The sequence below is a fragment of the Leucoraja erinacea genome, chromosome 4 (genome assembly GCF_028641065.1).
Source record: "Leucoraja erinacea ecotype New England chromosome 4, Leri_hhj_1, whole genome shotgun sequence".
Taxonomy (NCBI): Eukaryota; Metazoa; Chordata; class Chondrichthyes; order Rajiformes; family Rajidae; genus Leucoraja; species Leucoraja erinaceus.
Genome location: NC_073380.1, coordinates 94,091,192 through 94,117,052, shown reverse-complemented (window position 1 = coordinate 94,117,052; position 25,861 = coordinate 94,091,192). Strand labels below are relative to the sequence as shown.

The window sequence follows — 25,861 nt, the reverse complement described above, 5'->3', positions numbered from 1 at the left end:
TTTTATCACTTTCTCTAACGTCCCTATTGTCTTGTTTCCAGTGTTACCTGCCGGCACAAGTATTGCCGTTTAGTTTAGTTTAGAATAACAGCGCGGAAACAGGCCCTTCGGCCCACCGGGTTCGCACCGACCAGTACGTCTTTAGAGTGTGGGAGGAACCTGTATGTCTTTGGAGTGTGGGAAGAAACCGAAGATCTCGGAGAAAACCCACGCAGGTCACGGGGAGAGCGTACAAACTCCGTACAGACAGCACCCATAGTCGGGATCGAACCCTGGTCTACGGCGCTGCATTCGCTGGAAGGCAGCAACTCTAGCGCTGCGCCACCGTGACCGCCATTCTTCAAAGTCTGAGCACAAAAAGTTATTACACGCAGACTACATGATGATTGGGAGAAAATGCAGTGTAACCGAATCTTGACCTCTGTTTATTCATACTCACTCATGCACTTAAGTCTCCAGATCATGTTGGAAAATAAAGATCCCTCGGCTGTCACTTTAGCTGAAAGCTAATTTAATGGAGACTATATTTTCTGTTTGGACTCTTTAGACTTCAGCTCTACACTATAGGTGATCTATATTCTGAGTTGCTGAATGAATTCCATTAATTTTGGGATACGGTAATCCATCACCATTGGGATTCTGGCAGACTTACTGGACAACTGGCTATTACTCAAATTAACGCAGCAAAATGCTTTTATAAAATCAATTCCTTAGGATTTGTACAGTTGGATAATAATTTTTCCAGTGAACCATCTGAGTTTTTATGGAATCACGGGAAACTATGTCCCTGTGAGTTTTAAAGGGAGTGCAGGAAACCAAATCAGTTGCCGAATTATTTGGATTTCCAAAAAAATAGTAGATTGTCAGAGATGTCGATAAGAGAAGACATAGGTTTAAGGTAGGGAGTAAAGAGGTCTGCAGGAGATTTGAGGAAACATCTCGCGGGAGAGGGTAATTGAAGTTTGGAATGTTCTGTCTGGTGAAGGTGAAGAAACAGAGACTCTGGTCAAACACTTGAATTATTAAGATTATTATGGTAAAGGGCTGGTAAATGATTATGTGATTGTCAGCCTGAACATTGTGGGCCAAAGTCCTGTTTTTGTGTTGTAAGACTCTGTGATTCCATAATTACAAACATATCTGATGCCACTAATTGAGAATAGGTGATAACTGGGACCACTGAGAGGGATATTGCAAGAGACTGTTTTGCCAGCATATAATCAATAATAAATTTTCAGAAGGACTGTCTCTAAACTTTGTCATGACTTTGATGATCGTACTGGGGAAGATAATTTTTACAGGATGCTTTCTTGCATTAAAATGGCCAAATAAAAGTTGTGTTATATCCTTATATTTCACTGGGCTCTTTTGGATTCTTGCTATATCACCAGCAGAGCTCATGGGGACATGTGGTAATGAGAAATGAGGTTGCTTCCAGTTATGCTTCGAGTTTCAGCCAATAACATGTATAGCAGGCAGACATAAATATATTTATGTCAGTAAATAAGAAAACTGAAGATTTTCTCTCCTTCTCTCTTGAATACAGCAAAAGAAAAGAACTGCCACCTTCTCAGAATACTCGTCAAGCACCAGAACATCTTCCCAAGATGATCCAGAGATCATCATTGTGGGCTCTGGCGTCCTTGGTTCCGCTATGGCTGCTGTTCTTGCGAGGGATGGGAGGAACGTGACAGTGATTGAGAGAGACCTGAAAGAGCCAGACAGGATTGTTGGGGAGTTGTTGCAGCCTGGCGGATATCAGGCATTGAAGGCACTCGGTCTTGGAGGTACTACAAGATTGGCTCTTAAGGGCTCCAAATATTTGCAAGAAATGGAAATAATTAAACCATAACAATAGACATTTGAACAGGGGGGGGGGGGGGGGGGGGGGGGGGGGGGGGTGAAGAAATAATTGCACAATGTATGTAATGCAAGAGACCTCATTCACAGATCACATGAAATGTATGGTCCTAGCCTACTTCCTCTGATATTGTTTCTAGTTACAGAAACAATTCCAGTTTCCTTTCAGGCAAGAAGAAAATCTCTACTAATTGCCTATTCTTGCAATGACTCACTGCAAAATGAAAAAACCTTGGGGGAGACTTGCTCACTTTCAATTTAAATTTGGATTGATTCCTCTTGCCTTTAGTTTTCCCTGCCATGCTCCTGTTGGTTGTACTCTTCCCTCTAAGCCAGAAGCCTCGATTTTTCCAAACCTATTCCAGAAATTTGAGCGCAAGGCTGATGCTGCATTGCAGCACTGAGGGAAGGCTGTGAGCTTTTGGACTGTTACATCATCTTCACTCTGCTGGGTGCCAAGGATACCGTTTTGCTATTTAAGCGAAGGGCATTATCCCTTGTTTCCTGTCTGCCGTTGGTTTCAATCAGCATTTCCGAAATTGAGTCTGAAGAAAGATCCTGACCCGAAGCATTACCTTTCCACGTTCTCCAGAGATGCTGCCTGACCTGCTGTCCTCCAGCACTGTAGTTTTTTCTAAAAAATTTAAGTTATCTGTCTGTTTGCTGTGCAAAAATTGACTGCATGTTTCCCACACAAAAAGAGGATTGATGGTTCAAAAGCATTTCTTCGCTTACAATAGTATTGTGAAAGGGACGTGAATGATTCACTGTGGATTAGTTTTCATCCAGCTCAAATAACCAGTGCACTCAAACACAAGCTGCTCCATTTATAATTTTAGATGTTCCTTTGAGTATCCCTTTGTTCTCTACCCTAAAAAAGAATAAACTATTCCTTGTAGCAATGAATATGACAGAACCAAAGTACTTGGATCTTAGATATTAACATCTTGGTTTCTGCATGGGTTTGATAATATAACCATTCTATTAATATTCTGCTTAATATGGCATGTAGGTTCTTTACTTCCTGGGGTGGGGGGGGGAGTGGAGAAAGTTTAGGAATAAATTGACAAACGTAATTCTGCATCCTTCATAATTAATAAATCGCTTGCAGGCCATTGAAATTTTGCGAAAGAATGGCTTGACCTAACATTGTCTTCTGATGCTCAATGCTTTGAGAATATATTAGAAAACCATTTAACCTGATTTTAATGAATGAATTCTCCCTCATGCACAATTAAATAGTGTAGGGAATTGACCCTTCTATTACTTATTCATTTTTGCACAGCAAACAGACAGATAACTAATTTTTTAGAAAAAAGTACACCCTGCTGGAGGTCAGCAGGTCGGGCAGCATCTCTGGAGAACGTGGAAAGGTAAGTAATAAGTATAGTGCAAATTATACCAAAAGTTTGGTTTTCAGTTGAACAATTGAAATCAACTCAGCCAGAAGTATAGTTAAACCTTGCCCCAAACTTAATATATTGCAATAGGAGAGGGTTGCAGAAAGATGTGGCTGGACTATTAATGTACAATACCAATATTTCTGACAGATGGGGAAAATGAATATTTTCTTAGATCATTTCATGGCCTGAATCGTGTATCTAATGCACTTGTCTCTGGAGGATGATTTTCTTTTCCAGCTCACCTTACAATTGAGGGTTTTTAATCATCAAGTTGTTCCCTAAAGGCTTTCTATATTCCATGCTTTCTCCTTGACCAGATGCAGTTGAAGGTCATGATGGTTGCAGCGTCAAAGGTTACATCATCCATGACATGGAGAGCAATACGCAGGTGGAAATCCCTTATCCTCTGAATGAAGATGGCCAGGTGCAATGTGGGACAGCATTTCACCACGGACATTTCATAATGGGCCTGAGAAATACTGCAATGGCTGAGCCAAAGTAAGTGTTCCTTAGAGACTCATTATTGGTTCACAATTTCCATAGAACAATGCAGCACAAGAACAGGGCCTTTAGCCCACAGTGTCATTGCTGAACGATGCCTACTTAAAATAATGCTTCCTGCTTGCACATACTCCATTGCCTGTGTAATCATGTGACTAGGTAAAGGGTTCTTAAGCACTGCTATCCTATTTGTCCCACCTCAATTTGGTATTTTCCCTGAGGTCCAGTCTTATCTTTATAACTATCTTGAGACATGTTGTGAACACTGTTCCCATAATGCTCTCCAATCACCTCAATGGCCAAGTCCATTTCCCAATACCAGGTCCAATATGGTATTTCATCCAGTTGGACTAGCCACACTGTTTCGGGAACCTAATAAAGTCTATCTGGTCTAAGATGCTTGTTCTAAGGAAGTCCCAGTCAATATTAGGGAAGTTACCCATAATGACAATCCTTTGCTTCTCTCACATTTGGTTATAGGAGGCCTATTGTATAATCCATCAGAGTGATTGTACCTTTCATATTACCCAGTTGTATCCATTTTGCTTTGGTGGATGATCCCCCCAATATGAGCTCTCTGAATCCAGCTGGGATAGTCTCCCTGAACAGCATTGCAACTGCTGCATTTATTCTATCCCCTCTGTTATGTTTGAAACATCAAAACCCTGGAACGTTGAGCTGCCAGTCTCTGTAATGGCCACAACATCATAGTTCCATGCACTGACCAAGACTCTGAGCTTTTCCGCGTTACCCATAATATTCCTTGCATTACAATAAACGCGTTCATCCCACCAGTCTCGTCGTGTTCATTAACCTGTTTCCGTTTTTTCTTCCTTTGAAACTTGCTCACTATCTTTATCTTCCCATCAGTCCCTCCACGTACAAACCAGCTGCTCTGGCTCCGATACCCTGCAACTCTAGCTTAAACCCACCCGCACAGCACTCGCAAGGCTGCCAGCAAGGATATTGGTTCCCCTTCCGATACAGGTCCACCCACGTGTATTGGGTATAATTATTCTGCCAATCATTAAGGCAGTCACAAAAACGTGAGAAAACAAACGTGCAAGTTTCAAGACATTTGCTGATCTTTGAACGTGTCATTACAAATTCTATAATCAATACAATATTTGGCAGCAGCTGAAAAATCCTGATGAAGAATTGATACACTACCAAAAATTTGTTGACACAAGACACTGTTGGAATCTGGGTAGTTGCTAATGTAATATTTTTTATATTATGCTTGTCTAAAATTGAAATTGTCGGACATCTCAATGGTTGTGTTCCAGTGTAAAGTTCATTGAAGGAACAGTGACACATTTATTGGAGGAAGATGGGAGAGTTACAGGAGTCCAATACAGAGAAAAAGAAAGTGGAGCGATAAAGGTTTGTATATTTTTTTATCTGAATAGTTAACCCTGCAGTCTGGATGTGCAGTAGCATGTGATGGCAAAAATAATGTACACATAAAAATCCTTTCCCATTTCTAAAGCTTAACAGTTCCTGTGTTTAATTCAAAGTGATATTTGTTCTTGTTTTATTGCCTAAAAATGTAGTAACTTGGACAATGAATCATCCTCTGTATGTGCTCTGGCCTTTGAAAATATCATTTTTAAGTATCTCAAAGGATAGCAAAAATATCCCTTCATTAATATTCTATATGCTATATATTATTTGCAATTCAGTATAAAGTTATATTTGGTAGGGATCAGACTACGTATGTATTTTCTTATGAAAGCATAACATTTCAAAACATCCTAATACTGAGCTGAATGCTTTGATGAACTTTCACTGAATAAATAGACATAATAATTTGATGGTTCGTCAGGCCAATAAGGTTCCAGAGTTGATCCCTGATATGTCCTGAACTCAACATTGCATCAGTGGTATGTGATAATGATACAAAGCATGTTGTCCTGGCACTTATTTCTAGAGATTCGTCAGATATAAAAACTTATTCAGGCTGCTTTGTCATAATTGAAACATGGCACCTCAATACATTGGGTGATTCACATATTAAAACATAATTAAACATAAAACATTAAAACATAATCAAAACTCTTTCTAATTCCAGGAACTGTCCAGTCCATTGACTGTGGTTGCTGATGGACACTTCTCTAAATTCAGGAAAAACCTGGTGAAGACCAAAGTCAGCGTCTCATCTCATTTTGTTGGTTTCATAATGAAGGTAAGATTGTTCAAACATGCTTCGTATTGTTTTTACACCTCATCTAATTAAAGTACCAGAATAATATTTGGATACGTGTATACATAGTAGTTATGAATAGGAGTAGAAATGGATGTGAATCGAGGGCTTTAAAATCAGTGACATCAGTGAGTAGAGAAAATTAAACTCTCCCATCACTCTGCATCCTCTACTGTCCATCTACAGCACCAGAACCATACATGTGGAATTTGTGATTGTACCATTTGCTTGATAAGATAATCTGTGGTGATGCAAATTGAGAGGGGTGGGCACTTTCCCATGACATAAGTGATTTAATACAGAAAATAGGCGTAAATGTCCCCAATGACCATTGTAACCTCAGTGGAAGATAAGACCAAATGCTGGAGAAAGCGTCAGAAATATTTTGCCATGGTGGCCGATTAGGAAAAGGGGAAATGCAACGAGACCTGGGTGTCATGGTACACCAGTCATTGAAAGTAGGCATCCCCATCCCCGCACTTGCAACAAGGGCAGAGTCCCCCGGCCCTCACCTTTCACCCCACCAGCCGGCAAATACAACACATAATCCTCCGCAATTTCCGCCACCTCCAACGTGACCCCACCACTCGCCACATCTTCCCATCTCCCCCCATGTTTGCCTTCCGCAAAGACCGCTCCCTCCGCAACTCCCTTGTCAATTCTTCCCTTCCCTCCCGTACCACCCCCTCCCCAGGCACTTTCCGTTGCAACTGCAAGAAATGCAACACCTGTCCCTTCACCTCCCCCGTCGACTGCATTCAAGGACCCAAGCAGTCGTTCCAGGTGCGACAAAGGTTCACCTGTATCTCCTCCAACCTCATCTACTGCATCCGCTGCTCTAGATGTCAGCTGATTTACATCGGGGAGACTAAGCGGAGGTTGGGCGATCATTTTGCCGAACACCTCCGCTCAGTCCGCAATAACCTACCTGAACTCCCGGTGTCTCATCACTTCAACTCCCCCTCCCATTCCCAATCCGACCTCTCTGTCCTGGGTCTCCTCCATTGCCAGAGTGAGCAACACCGGAAATTGGAGGAACAGCACCTCATATTCCGCCTGGGCAGCTTGCATCCTGATGGCATGAATGTTGAATTCTCCCAATTTTGCTAGCCCTTGCTGTCTCCTCCCCTTCCTTAACCCTCGAGCTGTCTCCTCCCACCCCCCTGCCCTCGGGCTCCTCCTCCTCCCCTTTTTCCTTCTCCCCTCCCACCTCATCAGTCTGAAGAAGGGTTTCGGCCCGAAACGTCGCCTATTTTCTTCGCTCCATAGATGCTGCTGCACCTGCTGAGTTTCTCCAGCAATTTTGTGTACCCTTGAAAGTAGGCATGCAGGTGCAGCAGGCAGTGAAGAAAGCGATTGGTATGTTAGCATTCATAGCAAAAGGATTTAAGTATAGGAGCAGGGAAGTTCTACTGCAGTTGTACGGGGTCTTGGTGAGACCACACCTGGAGTATTGCGTACAGTTTTGGTCTCCTAATCTGAGGAAAGACATTCTTGCCATAGAGGGAGTACAGAGAAGGTTCACCAGACTGATTCCTGGTATGTCAGGACATTCATGTGAAGAAAGACTGGATAGACTTGGCTTGTACTCGCTAGAATTTAGAAGATTGAGGGGGATCTTATAGAAACTTACAAAATTCTTAAGGGGTTGGACAGGCTAGATGCAGGAAGATAGTTCCCGATGTTGGGGAAGTCCCGAACAAGGGGTCACAGTTTAAGGATAAGGGGGAAATCTTTTATGACCGAGATGAGAAAAAAAAAATTCACACAGAAAGTGGTGAATCTCTGGAATTCTCTGCCACAGAAGGTAGTTGAGGCCAGTTCATTGGCTATATTTAAGAGGGAGTTAGATGTGGCTAAAGGGATCAGGGGGTATGGAGAGAAGGCAGGTACAGGATACCGAGTTGGATGATCAGCCATGATCATATTGAATGATCGATAGGCTCGAAGGGCCGAATGGCCTACTCCTGCACCTATTTTCTATGTTTCTATCCTCCCACCAAGACGATATCAAGATGAACCCAGTCATAAAGCCCTGAAAAATTGACATTTCGTTGTCTTCAGATTTGTGACCTTGAACATTGTTTTCTGATCTAATGTGAATTTTTTTCCAAAACAGCGTTGTGCTTTCTCTGAGAGTTTCCTAGAATCTTGGACTTTAAAAATAGTTAGCAAATATTTACACTCTTAAATCAATGCATTAAGCTGAATGGTTGCCTGGTGTACTGCTATCTATCAATACCATAATTTTAAAAATCAGATAGTTTCATGGAATAATTTTGCACCATAAAGTAGAACAAAGTATGGCATTAATGCTTACTGTTTGTGTTTATGGTTATAGGACGTGCCACAATTCAAACCTAACTATGCAGAACTTATCCTTGCCGACCCTAGCCCTATTCTTGTCTACCAAATTTCATCCAATGAAACAAGGGTACTAGTGGACATCAGAGGGGAAATGCCAAGACATCTTAAAGATTACATGATTGAGAAGATCCATCCACAGCTTCCAGGTAAAATGGTGGATGATTGTTTTAAAATTGTGAGTTTAGGCCTATTTTTCCCTTTGTTATCCTTGGCCTGGTTAGCCCACATGTCTCCCATTTATTGAATGAACCAATGACGCCCCCCACAGTTTTTGTCAACACACTTTTGACCTTGTTGTGTATATTTCGAGGGGTTAATTTTCACCTATGAAATCAGAATGTGGTAATTTTATAGCTCTCACCACAGCAAATTTTATAGCTCTCACCACACTCCACCTGTACATGGATAAATAGCTTCCTGTCGGGTCGCAGCCAGAGAGTCAGAGTGGGCCATCATACATCCACGGCCCTCAGCCTCAGTACCGGCTCTCCACAGGGCTGCGTACTGAGCCCCCTGCTCTACACCATCTACACCTGACTGCACCCCCGCCCACCACAGTAACACCATTGTCAAATTTGCGGATGACACTACGGTGGTGGGACTCATCTCCGGGGGGGACGAGTACGCCTACCGGGATGAGGTGGAGCAGCTGACGGTGTGGTGTGAAGAAAATAACCTGCTCCTCAACACCTTAAAGACAAAGGAAGTAATAATAGACTTCAGGAAGAATAAAACGGACATGGTACCATTGACTATCATAGGGGACTGTGTAGAGAGGGTGGTGGATTTCCGCTTCCTGGGAACCCATATTGAGGAGGACCTGACGTGGGGCGTGAACACCACTGCGCTGCTGAAAAAGGTCCAGCAGAGACTGCACTTCCTGAGGGTGCTCAGGAAGAACAACATCACTCGGAGACTGCTGCTGTCCTTTTATCGGTGCTCCATTGAGAGCATACTAACATACTGTGTATGCGTGTGGTACACCAGCTGCACAGCGGCTCAGAGGAAAGCGCTCCAGAGGGCCATTGACAACGCCCAGAGGATTGTCGGCTGCCCTCTCCTTACCTTGGAGGACTTACACAGTTCCCGCTGCACCAAAAAGTCCCAGAGTATCATAAAGGACATTTCCCACCCCGGACACTCCCTGTTTGAACTGTTGCCGTCAGGCAGACGGTACAGATCTACAAGGACAAGGACGAACAGACTAAAAAACAGTTTTTACCCCACTGCTATAAAAGCACTAAATGTAGCTGCCAAGGAACGCAGGGGCGAGACATACTAAGGGACCGTGGTACACTGTGAAATCGACAGAAGGATGGAGGGTTGGGTGTTTATGCGTGATATTTTTGTGATATTTATTTTAGTTGTTTATCTTTTAATATTTTATCTTGTATGTATCGTTAGCTTTTAGAAATGTTTGAATGATGCACTGACTGGCTGACATTTTTAAATTTCGTTGTACATGGTTCGTGTTACAATGACAATAAAGAAACTATTCTATTCTATTCTATTCAAAGGTAGCTATGGGGAAAACAAAGCAGGGAAACTGGACAGACACTCATCACAATTATATTTTCAAAATAAATGTATGTACAATGTAAATAGACATGTCCCAAGTAGAAAGTAACTCCCACACTTACACATAGGATATATTACAATCTGGTGTGATTCTTTAGACCAAGGCCACGCCAACCAGCAATCACCCCGTTCACTAACACAACTCTACATACTGGGGACAATTTTACAACTTACGGAAGCCTATTAACCTGCAAACCTAGACGTCTTGTGGGATGAAACCGGTGCACCTGGAAAAATAGGGAAAACATACAAACTCTATACAGACGGCTCCCATAGTCAAGATCAAATTTGAGCTCTGTGTGGCAGCAACTCTCCTGCTATGCCACCCTTGTTCTGTCAAAATTAAACCAATGATCTGCAAGTGGCAGCATGTGGCACACACAATTTTATTGAACTGGAACTTAATCAAGGCTTTCGAATGTGTGCTTAATGCTGGGTCTGTAAGCTTTATACTAGATCCTTATTTCTCTTTAACAGACCACATAAAACAACCATTCCTGCTTGCAATTCAGAATGATCGTCTGAGGACAATGCCTGCGAGCTTTCTCCCTCCGTCTCCAGTGAACAAATCAGGTACAGCTGCAAATAACCCAAAAAAAGTTGCATGGGTTTGCTTTCATTCATTTAAACAGGAGAAAAATCAGGTGCCTGAAAGCACTCTGTGGCTTTTCCCATTTTAAAATCAATGCAGATAATATTGCAGGTAAATTAGTTGTGATTTGAATTTATTTTCTTTCGGAGACTTTGCAAAATGTATGCTTCAACATGGTAAAGTATTTTTGCTCTTGCTTGCCATCTTTGAAGTCCTTTGAAGTGTTGTTCAATAAGCAGCACTGCCTGAATTCCTGATGAACTTTAAATGTTAAATTATATATTTTGTCCAAGATTATGACTAAATGTGATTACAAATGCATTAACTGATAGAAACATAGAAAATAGGTGCAGGAGTAGGCCATTCGGCCCTTTGAGCCTGCTCCGCCATTCAATATGATCATGGCTGATCATCCAACTCGGTATCCTGTACCTGCCGTCTCTCCATAACCCCTGATCCCTTTAGCCACAAGGGCCACATCTAACTCCCTCTTAAATATAGCCAATGAACTGGGCTCAACTACCTTCTGCGGCAGAGAATTCCAGAGATTCACCACTCTCTGTGTGAAAAATATTTTTCTCATCTCGGTCCTAAAAGATTTCCCCCTTATCCTTAAACTGTGATAAAGGTATCTTTTCCTTAAAGTTAGTTTTAGTTTAGAGATACAGCGCGGCAACAAGTCCTTCAGCCCAACCAGTCCATGCCGACCGTCATCTCCCCTACTCTAGTTCTATCCTGCACACTCGGGACATTTACAGTAGCCAATTAACCTACCCACCTGCATGTCTTTGGAATGGGGGAGGAAACCGGAGCACCTGGAGGAAACCCACGTGGTCACAGGGAGGTAAACACAAAATGCTGGAGTAACAGAGGAGTACAGAGAGTACAGAGGAGATTTACTGGAATGTTGCCTGGGTTTCAACAACTGAGTTACAGAGATAGGTTGAATAAGTTAGGTCTTTATTCTCTGGAGCGCAGAAGGTTAAGGGGGGACCTGATAGAGGTCTTTAAAATGATGAGAGGGATAGACAGAGTTGATGTGGACAAGCTTTTCCCTTTGAGAATAGGGAAGATTCAAACAAGAGGACATTACTTCAGAATTAAGGGACAGAAGTTTAGGGGTAATATGAGGGGGAACTTCTTTACTCAGAGAGTGGTAGCGGTGTGGAATGAGCTTCCAGTGGAAGTGGTGGCGGCAGGTTCATTGGTATCCTTTAAAAATAAATTGGATAGGCATATGGATGAGAAGGGAATGGAGGGTTATGGTATGAGTGCAGGCAGGTGGGACTAAGGGGGAAAAAAAAATTTGTTCGGCACGGACTTGTAGGGCCGAGATGGCCTGTTTCTGTGCTGTAATTGTTATATGGTTATATGGTTAACTCAGCAAGACAGGCAGCATCTCTTAGTCTTGGTCACAGGGAGAACGTACAAACTCCATACAGATAGCAACTGTATTCAGGATTGAACCCGGGTCTCTAGTGCTGTAAGGCAGCAACTCTATCGCTGTTCCACAGGGCTGCACATTAATTTGAATCTATCACAATATTACTTCTGTAAAACATTCACAGTTATTGTGTAAAAAAAAAAAACCTCAAGTCCTTGGTTCGAAGTCAATCTTTTTTTCCATTCAGAATTTACTGAAGGATGAAAAGGACTCTTGTTCCATCACGATACTCTCCTCATGGACCATGCATTTTCAGTTCTAGTTGGGCAGAGCAAACCTATGAATGAATCACATGGTTCATTATTTATTGGGTTCTTAAAAGGCCTTGAATTTGATATTTGTGATATATGGCTAACTATCATTTGCTAAATCCAATTAATGAAACAACGATTTGACCAAAATTGTGACCATTTCCTAATGCCCTAGTACACTTTCTGATGAAGTAAGATTATTATTGGTGAATATAATGTAGACATTGCAATATCTTTTCTACCCAGGTGTGCTGCTTTTAGGTGATGCGTATAACATGCGTCACCCTCTGACAGGAGGTGGGATGAGCGTTGTACTAAATGACGTGAGGATATGGAAAGGTCTGCTGTTGAGCATTCCGGATCTCCATGATAATGATGCACTACTGCAGGTGGGTCACGAGTGCTTCAATGTCATTTGCACCAGGACTGGAGCAATGACATTATAACATACTCCTGCTTTATAGGTACATTAATGCAACAACACAACAAATAAATAATACAGCTAATTATGTTATTCTCGGTAACCAGATCATAGAAGTGTAGCCAAACTGTGTGGAGCAACCTTGTACAAAATCCACAGTAGTTTGTAACTGAGAGAGGTTTGTGGTTAGGTTTGTCAGAGTTATAATAGCAGGGAAACAGACCCTGCGGCCCAAGATGTCCCATCTACACTAGTCCCACTAGCCTGTGTTTGGCTCGTATCCCTCTCCAGACCATGTATCTGTCCAAACGTCTATTAAATGTTGTTATAGTAGCTGCCTCAGCTACCTCCTCTGACAGTTCATTCCATATACCCACCACGTTCTGTGTGGAAAGTTTGCCCCTCAGATTCCTATTGAGTCTTTCCCCTCTCGCCTTAAACCCAGGACCTCTACTGGGTAAAAAGCTCTGCATCCACCCTATCTATTCCCCTCATGGTCTTGTACACCTCCATAAGATCATCCTCCTGCGCTCTAAGGAGTAATGTCCTAGCCTGCCCACCCTCTGAATACAACTCAGGCCCGCAAGTCCCGGCAATATCCTCACAAATCTTCTCTGCGCTCTTTCCAGCTTAACCAAATATTTCCTATAGCACGATGACCAAAACTGAACATAATACTCACCAACATCTTGCACAATTGTGACATAACATCCAAACTTATTTGTTTGAGAAAGAAGTGCAGAAGCGGGAAAAATCTGAAGAAGGATCTCGACCCAAAACCTCGCCAATTCCTTCTCTCCATAGATGCTGCCTCGCCTGCTGAGTTTCTCCAGCATCTTTTGTCTACCATCCAAACTTCTATACTCAGAACCCGGACTGATGAAGGCTAATGTGCCGAAATCCTTCTTGATCACCCTATCTACCTGTGCCACCACTTTCAAGGAATTCTGTATCTGAACTCTTGGATCCCTCTGCCCCACACTACTCCTCAGAACCATATCCTTCAATGAGATGGTCCTACCCTGGTTTGACTTCCCAAAATGCAAAACCCTGCTCTTATCTGCATCAACCATTCTTTAGCCCACTTGACCAACTGATCAAGATCCTGCTGACCATTTTTGCTAACCATCTTTGCTATCTAGGATACCACCCACTTTAGTGTCATCTGCGAACTTACTAATCATGTCTTGTACATTCTCATCCAAATTGTTGATCTAAGCCACAAACAGCAAAGGGCCTGATGGTGATGGAAATGAGCTGCTCTTAAACTTGGAGGTTTTTCCTGCACCTTCTTCCCTTTTGTAATTCTGCAAGATGGAACCAGTTTATGATTTTTACAGTTGAGGAAGACTGTTGTAGGAGATTGGCAGAACTCACCAGCAATGGCTGAAAATTTGTCCAATTGCCAATGGCTGAGCATTTGTCCAATGCGGGGAATATGGATTCTGCGCATTGCCCACTGTAATCGTAACAAATTTGCACAATCCTGTGGAAGTTCAGGCCACTGCAAATAAGAACCTTCCATAATTTGGAAATGATGAACTGCAGATGCTGGTTTACAAAGAAGGACACAAAACTCTGGAGTAACAGCGGATCAGGCGGCATCCCTGGAGAACGTAGACATTTTGGGTTGGGACCCTTCTACAGACTGATTTCAGGGGTGGGGGGAAGAATGCTGGAAGAGAAGAGGGGCAGGACAAAGTTCGGCAGGTAATTGGTGAATCCAGGTGAGGGGGCGGGTTTTAATGGCTGGACAAAAGCCAGGGATAAAAATCAGACCCGTCTTACATTCTTAAACCTGATAAACTAAAATATAAATTGTGCCCAGTTGATGTTTATTTATTATAATCCTATGGTTTTATAAGAGAAACAATAAGAAAAAAAAAATCCTGTCTGGCCTTAAGAAAGCTTTTGCCAATTTCTCTTCGTTAAAAAACAATGAATTCAAGCACCCAAAAAGCCAAAGTGCTGAAATAACTCCACAGGTCAATCAGCATCCCTGGAGAACATGGGTTGTGTACGTTTTGGGTCAGGATCCTTCTTCAGACTGTAGGCGGGTGGGGAAGGGAGGGGGGGAGAAGAAAAGCTAGGAGAGAGAGAAAGGACAGGTGAACTTAGCAGGCGAATAATTGACAAACAAACTAAGCATAGTGTTTGGATAGCAAGTTTGTCTTGGAGAAACATTAACAAAAATAATGTTTACGCAAGTATTTTTCTTTTACAGGCCAAGAAAAGATTTCACTGGGCAAGGAAGAAATCCCATTCCTTTGTGGTGAATATTCTGGCTCAAGCTCTATATGAACTTTTTGCTGCTACAGATGGTAAGAATAGCACAGCACTTAGTGATGCTCCTGCATAGTCTTTAGGACCCGCATTCACTCTGACCACAGATGTTGCCTGTTTGGAGTTTGCAAGTTATCCTTGTGCTCTGATTTTTCTCCTAGATCCCAAAGAGATGTCTGTAGGCGAATTGGGAACTGTAAATATAGAAACATAGAAATTAGGTGCAGGAGTAGGCCATTCGGCCCTTCGAGCCTGCACCGCCATTCAATATGATCATGGCTGATCATCCAACTCAGTATCCCGTACCTGCCTTCTCTCCGTACCCTCTGATCCCCTTAGCCACAAGGGCCACATCTAACTCCGTCTTAAATATAGCCAATGAACTGGCCTCGACTACCCTCTGCGGCAGAGAGTTCCAGAGATTCACCACTCTCTGTGTGAAAAAAGTTCTTCTCATCTCGGTTTTAAAGGATTTCCCCCTTATCCTTAAGCTGTGACCCCTTGTCCTGGACTTCCCCAACATCGGGAGCAATTTTCCTGCATCTAGTCTGTCCAACCTCTTAAGAATTTTGTAAGTTTCTATAAGATCCCCTCTCAATCTCCTTAATTCTAGAGAGTATAAACCAAGTCTATCCAGTCTTTCTTCATAAGGCAGTCCTGACATCCCAGGAATCAGTCTGGTGAACCTTCTCTGCACTCCCTCTATGGCAATAATGTCCTTCCTCAGATTTGGAGACCAAAACTGTAGGCAATACTCCAGGTGTGGTCTCACCAAGACCCTGTACAACTGCAGTAGAACCTCCCTGCTCCTATACTCAAATCCTTTTGCTATGAAAGCTAACGTACCATTCGCTTTCTTCACTGCCTGCTGCACCTGCATGCCTACTTTCAATGACTGGTGTACCATGACACCCAGGTCTCGCTGCATCTCCCCTTTTCCTAGTCGGCCACCATTTAGATAAAGTTATCCCTCAGTGTAGGCAAGTGGCAAAAGAACCAAAGGGAAGTTAGATGCAAAGGGGAGTTAGTATTATCATCCATGCTGCTATTAATGCTATCATGATAATGTTAGCAATAGCACCATAGCATTAGTCACAGAGTGATACAGTGTGGAAACAGGCCCTTCGGCCCAATTTTTCCACATCGGCCTACATGTCCTAGCTACATTAGTCCCACCTACTTGCACTTGGTCCATATCCCTCCAAACCTCTCCTATCCATGTACCTGTCTAACTGTTTCTTAAACATTGGGATAGTCCCAGCCTCAACTACCTCAATGGGCAGCTTGTTCCATACACCCTTTGTGTGAAAAAGTTACCCCTCAGATTCCTATTAAATCTTCTCCCCTTCATCTTGAACCTATGTCCTCTGGTCCTCGATGTCCCTCCTCTGGGCAAGAGACTGTGCATCTACCTGATTTATTCCTCTCATGATTTTATACACCTCTATGAGATCACCCCTCGTCCTCGTGCTCTCCAAAGAATAGAGACCCAGCCTTCTCAAACTCTCCCTATAGCTCATAGCCTCTAGTCCTGGCAACATCCTCGTAAACCTTCGCTGAACCCTTTCAAGCTTGACAATATATTTCCTATAACATGTGCCCAGAACTGAACACAATATTCTAAATGCACTCACCAATGTCTTATACAACTGCAACATGCCCTCCCAACTTCTATACTCAATACTCTGACTGCTGAAGGCCAATGTGCCAAAGGCCTTTTTGACCACCTTATCCACCTGTGACTTGACCTTCAAGGAACCATGCACCTGTACTCCTAGATTCCTCTGCTCTACAACACTCCCCAGAAGCCGAGTATTCACTATGAAGGTCGTGCCCTTATTAGATGTCCCAAAATGCAACAACTCACACTTCTCTGTATTAAATTCCATCAACCATTCCTCAGCCCACCTGGCCAATCCATCCAGATCCTGCTGCAATCTTTCACAACTATCTGTACTATCTGCAAAACCACTGACTTTTGCATCATCAGCAAACTTGCTAATCTTGCCCTGTATGTTCTCATCCAAATCATTGATGTCGATGACAAACAGTAACAGACCCAACACCGGTCCCTGAGGCACACCACTAGTCACAGGCCTCCAGTCCGAGAAACAACCTTCCACCATCACCCTCTGCTTCCTTCCATGGAGCCAATTTACTATCCATTCAGCTATCTTTCCTTGGATTACATGCAATCCAACATTCCAGAGCAGCCTACCATGTGGAACCTTGTCAAATGCCTTTACTGAAATCCATGTATACAACATCTACAGCTCTGCCCTCATCAACCATTTTGGTCGCATTCAAAAAAATCAATCAGATTTGTGAGACATGACCTTCCACGTACAAAACCATGTTGACTATCCCTAATTAGCCCTTGTCCGTCCAAATGCCTGAAAACCTATCCCTTAGAATACTTTCTAGTAACATTCCAACGACAGATGTTAAGCTCTCGTTTAGTATCCTTGTTATAATGCTAACAATGACATCGATTAGCAATGTAGTTAACATTAGAATGCTGATGACAGCATTCTATGATTAGATATAAATTTATCATCTGATCTAATGATAGAATGCTCTCTATAATTAACTCCCCTAATGACAGAGAAGTTGCAGGGGTAATGGAGTTGCTCCATCTGGATCACTGGCATGAATGGGATCTTCGATGCCAAATAAGCATGTAAGCTCAGACGCCAAGGGGAAACAAAAATCCAAAGACCTATGAGCCTCTGAGAATAAAAAAAATGCCTCATCTCCTAAAACTGTACCCTTTTTAATAAACTGACTCCTTGTTCCATATTTTCCTGCAAAGGAAATATTTGTATACCCACCCTTGTATTGTACATCCTCCTGTACGGATCAGCATTTGATTTTAATCTGGTATTCATTCCTGGTGCATTCCGCTTTTTAATAGGAACAAGAATTTTTTTTAAATCACGTTAACTGTATCATTGAACAAATGTTGAAAAGATTTAACTGTATTAAGGAATTGCTGTCATGATTTCAGTGGATGTGCTTTTTTCTTTAACGCAGTTTTGGGGACAGAGCATTCTCCAGGGCAGCTCCCAGGCTCTGGAACTCCCTCCCCCGACTGATCCGCAATTCCGTGTCCCTCACCATCTTCCAGTCCCGCCTCAAGACCCATCTCTTCACCTCTGCCTATCTTTAGCCCCACGTCCCCCCTCCCTTTTCATCTGTGCTTTAATTGCCTCATATTGTGTTTTGAATTGAATTCTGTCTTTACTTTGTGTACTAGTCATGTCTCTACTTTTTATTTCATTCCGCTTACATGTTTTTCCTCTACTTGCTAAGTTTTTGTAAGGTGTCCTGGAGACTCTTGAAAGGCGCCCATAAATAAAATTTATTATTATTATTATTAACTTATTTGTACCCTAACATTTTGAATGTATTCTTTGTGTGAAGTTTATTCACATCCTTGTAATGGATGCCTACATAGAATACTATAAGTCAACAATATATTAAACACATTAAATATCATTATTTTATTTCAGATTCTTTGCACCAGCTCCGGATGGCTTGTTTTCATTACTTCAAATTGGGAGGGCAATGTGTGTCGGGGCCAGTAGGTCTTCTGTCTGTGTAAGTTCCAATGTTGTTACTAGTGTTGGGAAAACCCTTTTGGAGACTATTTTCTGAATTGTGACTGAAAGGCAGTGATGGGGTGGAATGGGGTTTAAGGGGATGGAATCAGACAGGGCCTTTAAGGATTATAAAGAAAGGAGGAAGGAACTCAAGCAGGCAATTATTCGGGCCAAAAAGGAACCACAAAAAGGCTTTGGTAAGATGGATTAGATAACATAGAAACATAGAAAATAGGTGCACGAGGAGGCCATTCGGCCCTTCGAGCCAGCACCGCCATTCATTGTGATCATGGCTGATCGTCCCCTATCAATAACCCGTGCCTGCCTTCTCCCCATAAAATCCCAAAGCTACATTAAAAACAAGAGGGTAACCAGGAAGAAGGCAGGACAGCTCAAGGATAAAGGAGGGAATAATGGAGGTCACTGTTCTTATTACTGTGATGAGATTTGCCTCATCTGTATAAAAAGGAAGGCAACTCCACTTTCATGAGGCAATGTGCATGCAATCATTTTCATCAGCGTGCCTAAATAGTTCAGGTAGCTCAGAGATCACAAATATATTTACCATTCAGTCATTCCTACTTTGTAATGGGATCTCCTAACCTAAAGAAGCCACCATGAATATCCTGGTGAAAATCTTGCTATCTCATAGAGTTATACTGCATGGAAACAGGTCCTTCGGCCCAACCTGCCCATGACCAGGATACCCCACCCACACTCGTCCATGTTTGGCCCATATCCCTTCCAAACCTCTCCTATCCAAGTACCTGTCAAAATGTCTGTTAAATGTTGCTATAGCACCTGACCCTACTACTTCCTCTGGCAGCTTGTTCTATATAACCACCACCCTCTGTGGAAAAAATGTGCCCCTCGGGTTCCGATCACGTATATCTTTCTCTTCTCGCCTTAAACCTATGTCTCCTTGTTCTTGATTCCCTTACTCTAGATAAAAGACGTTGCCTTTACCCTATCTATGCCCCTATCTATATCCTATACACCTCTGTAAGATCACCGCTTATCCTCCTGTGCTCCAAGGAATTATCCTAGCCTGCCCAACCTCTAAAGCTCAATCCCTCAAGTCCTGGCAACATCCCTTGTAAATCATCTTTGCACTGTTTCTAGCTTAACATATTATAGTATTGAGTATAGAAGTTCGGAGGTCATGTTACTGTTGTGTAAGATGTTGGTGAGACCGCATTTAGAGTATTGTGTTCAGTTCTGGGCACCATGTTATAGGAAAGATGTTGTCAAGCTGGGAAAGGTACAGAGGAGATTTAAAAGGATGTTGCCTGGGCTAGAGGGTCTGAGCTATAGGGAGAGGTTGAATAGGCTGGGACTATATTCCTTGGAGCGCAAGAGGATGAGGGGTGATCTTATTGAGGTGTATAAAATCATGATAGGAATAGATCGGGTAGATGCAGAGTCCCTTGCCCAGAGTAAATGAATTGAGGACCAGAGAACATAGGTTTAAGGAGAAGGGAAAAAGATTTAATAGGAATCTGAGGGGAAATGTTTTCACACAAAGGGCGGTGGGTGTATAGACCAAGCTGCCAGAGTAGGTAGTTGAGGCAGGAACTACCCCAACATTTAAGAGTTATACAGGTTCATGGACAGGACAGGATTGGAGGGATATGGACCAAATGCAGGCAGGTAGGACTATTGTAGCTGGGACATGTTGGCCGATGTGGGTGTTGGGCCGAAGGGCCTGTTTCCACACTATCACTCTCTGGTTCTATCCTTCCTATAGCAGCGTGACCAAAACTGAACACAATGCTACAAACATGGTCTTGCCAACATTTTGTACTACAGTAACATAACAGCCCAACATCTGTACTTGATACCCTTACTGATGTAGGCCAATGTACCAAAAGCCTTCTCGACCACCCTATCTCCCTGTGACACCAGTTTCAAGGAGCTCTGTACCTGCACTCCTAGATCCCCCTGGTCGATGACATCCTCAGGGCCCTGGGTTTTCCAAAATGCAACACCTTGCACCTATCTGTATTAGGCTCAAAGGCAGAATTCACTTGATAAGCATACTGAAGCTGCTCATGCTATGCGTCTGCAGCTTGAGAGTAAAACCAGAGGGGGGAGCTGTTCTGCAGCAGTAGGATTTTAAATTTAACTTCTCTGCACTCCATATGAAGTGGTTGAGTAACCCAATACTCTGGTAATTAGACACTGATTCCCATTCTGCAGAGGTACCTCTATTTTATTTTCCACAAATTTCCAGCATCCACTAAATGTTGCTTTCTTAGTTTGCTCTTTAACCTTAAAGATAGGGTGTTTTCGTTATGCTCCTCAAAATAGTAGATCCTAGCAGGAATGACGGTGGAACAGCAATGACAGGAATTCCTGGGCATAATCCAGAAGATGCAGGAACATTTTCATTGCAAAGAGGAAAAAAGATTCTAAAGGCAGTAAGAGGCAACTGTGGCTGACAAGGGAAGTTAGGGATGGGATAAAACTAAAAGCAAAGGTGTATAACATAGCAAAGAGTAGTGAGAAGCTTTCAAAGGACAAACAGAAGGTAACAAAAAGGCCAATACTTGGTGAAATGATGAAGTACAAGATAAGACGAGATGAGAACTTTTTTCACACAGAGAGTGGTGAATCTCTGGAACTCTCTGCCACAGAGGGTAGTTGAGGCCAGTTCATTGGCTATATTTAAGAGGGAGTTAGATGTGGCTAAGGGGATCAGGGGGTATGGAGAGAAGGCAGGTACGGGATACTGAGTCGGATGATCAGCCATGATCATATTGAATGGCGGTGCAGGCTCGAAGGGCCGAATGGCCTACTCCTGCACCTAATTTCTATGTTTCTATAAGCCGGTCAAGAATATATATAGAAGGATTGTAAAAGCTTCTTTAGGTATGTTAAGAGAAAAAGATTAGTAAAGACAAATGTGGGTCCGTTGAAGGCAGAAACTGAGAATTATTATGGGGAACAAGGAAATGGCAGAATAGTTGAACAGGTACTTGGTTCTGTCTTCACTGAAGAAGACACAAACAATTTACCAGATGTACTGGAGGACAGAGGATATAGGGAGACAGAAGAATTGGAAGAAATTTGTATTAGGCGAGAAATAGTACTGGGTAGACTGAAGGGACTGAAAGCTGATAAATCCCCAGGGTCTGATGGTCCCAGATGCATTGGTGATCATTTTTCAATGTTCTATAGATTCAGGATCAGTTCCTGGGGATTGGAGGGTAGCTAATGTTATCCCACTTTTCAAGAAAGGAGTGAGAGAGAAAACTGGGAATTAGAGACCAGTTATCCTGACATCAGTGATGGGGAAGATGCTGGAGTCAATTATTAAAGAAGTAATAATGGCGCATTTGGATAGCAGTGAAAGGATTGGTCCAAGACAGCATGGATTTATGAAGGGGAAGTCTGCTTGACTAATCTTCTGGAATTTTTTGAGGATGTGACAAATAAAATGGATGAAGGCGAGCCAGTGGATGTAGTGTATCTGGACTTTCAGAAAGGCTTTGATAACATTCCACACAGGAGATTAGTGGGCAAAATTAGATGTTGACATGGATATGGATATTGACATGGATAGAGAATTGGTTGGCAGACAGGAAACAAAGAGTAGGAATAAACGGGTCACTGTCAGAATGGCAGGCAGTGGTGAGTGGAGTGCCGCAAGGCTCGGTGCTGGGGCCGCAACTATTTACAATATATATTAATGATTTAGATGATGGGATTAAAAGTAACACTAGCAAATTTACGGATGATACAAAGCTGGGTGGCAGTGTGAACTGCAAAGAGGATGCTAGGAGGTTGCAGGGTGACTTGGACAGGTTGAGTGAGTGGGCAGGTGCAGTATAATGCAGGGAAATGTGAATCCATTTTGGCGGCAGGAATAAGGAGGCAGATTATTATCTCAATGGTGTCAGATTAGGAAAAAAGATAGTGCAACGAGACCTGGGTGTCCTTGTACACCAGTCACTGAAAGTAAACATGCAGGCAGTGAATAAAGCTAATGGCATGTTGGCCTTTATAACGAGAGGATTTGAGTATAGGAGAAAAGAGGTTCTTCTGCAGTTGTGCAGGGCCCTGGTGAGACCACATCTAGAGTATTGTGTGCAGTTTTGGTCTGCTAATTTGAGGAAGGCCATGCTTGCTATTGAGGCAGTGCAGCGTAGGTTCACTAGGTTAATCCCCGGGATGGCAGGAATGTCACATGAAGAAAGATTGGGCTTGTATTCACTGGAACTGTAGAAGGATGAGAGGATATCATATAGAATTGTACAAAATTTGGGCGAGTCCAGAACGAGGGTCCACAGTCTACAAATAAAGGGGAGGCCATTTAAAACTGAGATGAGAAAAAACATTTTTGCCCAGAGAGTTGTGAATTTGTGGAATTCTCTGCCACGGTAAGCAGTGGAGGCCAATTCACTGGATGAATTTAAAAGAGAGTTAGATAGAGCTCTGGGGGGCTAGCGGAATCAAGGAATATGGGGAGAAGGCAGGCATGGGTTACTGATTGTGGATGATCAGCCATGATCACAATGAATGGTGGTGCTGGCTCGTAGGGCCAAATGGCTTACTCCTGCATCTATTTGTCTGTTTCTTTGTTTACCTGGTCTCCATTCAGCGCTTCATTTTAATGAATTCGAGACACCCAAAGTAATTGGGTGATTGTTAATATTAAGAACGGGTAATATTTTAAAGCAGAACTGTGGGCATAAAATACATAAACATTATGACTCAAATTACAAAGTTAATTATTAATCGACATACAATGAGTAACATGGCAAATAAGGGTGATTTTTCTTCTCCAAGACAAGGCTCCTGAGATGCAACCTTGTTAGAAGAAAAGTGAGTCAGTTCTGTAATACTGGGGATATAATTCTACAACTAAGTGTGGCACAGTGGTGCAGCAGTAGAGTTGCTGCCTTGTGGAGTTTGTACGTTCTCCCCGTGACTGCATGGGATATCTCTAAGAACTTCGGTTTCCTCCCACATTCCAAAGACGTACAGGTTTGTAGGTTAATTGGCTTGGGTTTGTATATTTGGTATGTGTAAAAATTGTCCCTACTGTGTGTGTGTAGGATAGTGTTAATGTGCGGGGATCGCTGGTTGGTGCAAACTCGGTGGGCCAAAGGGCCTGTTTCCGCGCTGTATCTCTAAACTAAACTAAACTAAAAACTTGTCATCTGGCCTGACTTCAGGCTGGTGGTGACTTTGCTCCTTAAAATACATGCAACAACCTAATTGATTTCTCTTTCTTTTAGGCTTTCTCCTGAACCAATGCTTCTGATCGGACACTTCTTTGCTGTCGCATTCTATGCTGTATATTTCTTATTCAAGGCAGAGCCTTGGTACCTAAAACCACGGGCCCTGTTGAAGAGTGGGCTTGTTATCTACCGTGCCTGCTCAATTATTTTTCCTCTTGTTTATTCCGAAATGAAATATCTTGTTAACTGAATAACAATTGGAGATTATAAAAAGTTCAGAAAGCATGGAGCCTCGGCAACAATTGGATATTTACCTTGTTACAGTCTAAATATTGGATGCATAATGCTGTTGAAAGATGTATGATTTCTTTATGGTGATTTGTGAAACGACTGAGCCAGCCCACCTTGCACTTTGTGGACTTGTGGTGCAATAAACGGGACCTGTGTTCTTTGCGGCACCCATGAAATAACTCAACCTTCAATGCACATCGGGCACACTACAAACGGCGCTGATTATAGCAGGAGTCATTGGCTTTGTGAAGTCTCGCTGCTATTGATGAAGCGCTTCATTCTTCTATTATGATAGTTGAAACTTCTGCTTAACACATTTGAAAATGGACTTATTCCCAAACTATATCCTACATTCTTTTTAAAAAGAAAAATATTTCCAATGTTGATTCCCATAGTCCAGCTGTCTAAAACATGTGGTGGTGGTGGTGGGGGGGGGGGGGGGGGGGGGGGGTTGTAGGTGTGCTCCAAATCATTCAGTTCCTCTGTGCATCAGAACTGCACACACTCTGGGATTTCCATTGAAATCAAACCATTTTTTTTAATGCGTTTCTTTGTAAGATGGAATGTCGGTTTTCAAGTATTTTCTTTGTGTCTGCATTTGGGTCATGTTACTTGTAAGTATTAAAATTTGGATTTTAAATGATTCTATTACTGAAAACATTTTGACAGACAATTGCTTCGTCAAATTGTATCTCATAAAAGGATGGAAGGGAATGTAAACTCTTGCTTTTTGGGAGTGTTAATAATAATGTTACCTGTTTGATGCAGAATTTGATTTGCAGATGCCATTTGATTTTAATATTATAGATGGGTTTCAACCAATTTGCAGCAAATTTACTAACTATGTCTCCTTATTTAACTATTCAATTGGGCTCCTGTCTCTTTGGAGAGACCATTAAACCTAGACCATTATCTCCTATTAATGGTAAGGAGCATTGTTAGGTTAAGTGTAATAGTGATTCCTACCTCTGGTGGAAGCTGACAGTTTTCTAGGAATTAGAGGGGGGAAGAATGGAAAAGTATTTTGTTGTTATGGTGTTCCAAATCCTCTGTAAAATAATTGCTCACAGGCCGACATTTGTCTTAATTTTATATACATATTTTAAATGGAAACTTACTTGCAGTACTGTTTTGGAATCACCAGATGCCGCTAATGTGCTAATTTACAAAGCACACCAGCCATACTGACAGTTCCTAGTCAAAGAAAAATACAGCATGGTACCAGGCCCTGCGACCCACCATCTGAACCAACCACCCTTTTCCACTAATCCATCATTAGTCCCATTCTCTTTATTCTTCCATCATTCTCATCAATTCTCCACAGATTATTAGTGGAATTTACAGCAGCCAATTAACATACCAACTGGCATGTCTTTGGGATGCAGGAGGAAATTTAAGGAAACACACAGAGCGCACCCGAGGTCAGGATTGAACCAGGGTCTCGGGCACCATGAGGCAGCGGCTCGATGAACTGCACCACTGTGCTGCCCTTATCAATTGATTTCTTTGGTTGACCAAAGAAATATTGTTGTTTCTTGTGCACAGGATCCAATACTCAGATTTTCATTTTTTAATTCTGTCAGTTGTGCTTTAAAAATAAATTTACTTTTGCCAAATGGGCAACAACTAACTTAATCATTCCCCCATGTCTGAAATGTGTGCATTCGATTACAAGTGTATATTATTGTAAAAGCAGCAGCTGGCTATATTTGTTTGTTATGTTTCATTATTCTACCATTAATTCTATATTGGTATGCACAACATTTTAATAAAATCTTTCTAATTTGTTGAAGGCTGTGTTGGAATTGTGCTTCTTCTAGTCACCTCACTGGGTCCTACTCATCATATTGTAGTTTAGAAATACAGTGTGGAAACAGGC

General features: G+C 42.3%; 1 protein-coding gene across 1 annotated transcript in view; it reads left to right on the top strand.

The window, feature by feature from the left end:
• The window catches only part of sqlea (squalene epoxidase a), a 31,357-nt gene extending 5,583 nt beyond the window's left edge, over nt 1-25,774 (top strand). Inside the window, exons 3-12 of the mRNA XM_055634819.1 lie at nt 1,547-1,787; nt 3,581-3,761; nt 5,051-5,147; nt 5,836-5,949; nt 8,309-8,480; nt 10,390-10,485; nt 12,446-12,588; nt 14,845-14,941; nt 18,416-18,503; nt 23,749-25,774. Of these exons, the coding sequence (XP_055490794.1) occupies nt 1,547-1,787; nt 3,581-3,761; nt 5,051-5,147; nt 5,836-5,949; nt 8,309-8,480; nt 10,390-10,485; nt 12,446-12,588; nt 14,845-14,941; nt 18,416-18,503; nt 23,749-23,941 (1,422 nt within the window). The 3' untranslated portion in view covers nt 23,942-25,774. The remainder of the gene's footprint in view (nt 1-1,546; nt 1,788-3,580; nt 3,762-5,050; nt 5,148-5,835; nt 5,950-8,308; nt 8,481-10,389; nt 10,486-12,445; nt 12,589-14,844; nt 14,942-18,415; nt 18,504-23,748) is intronic.
• Nucleotides 25,775-25,861: the final 87 nt, after the last annotated feature.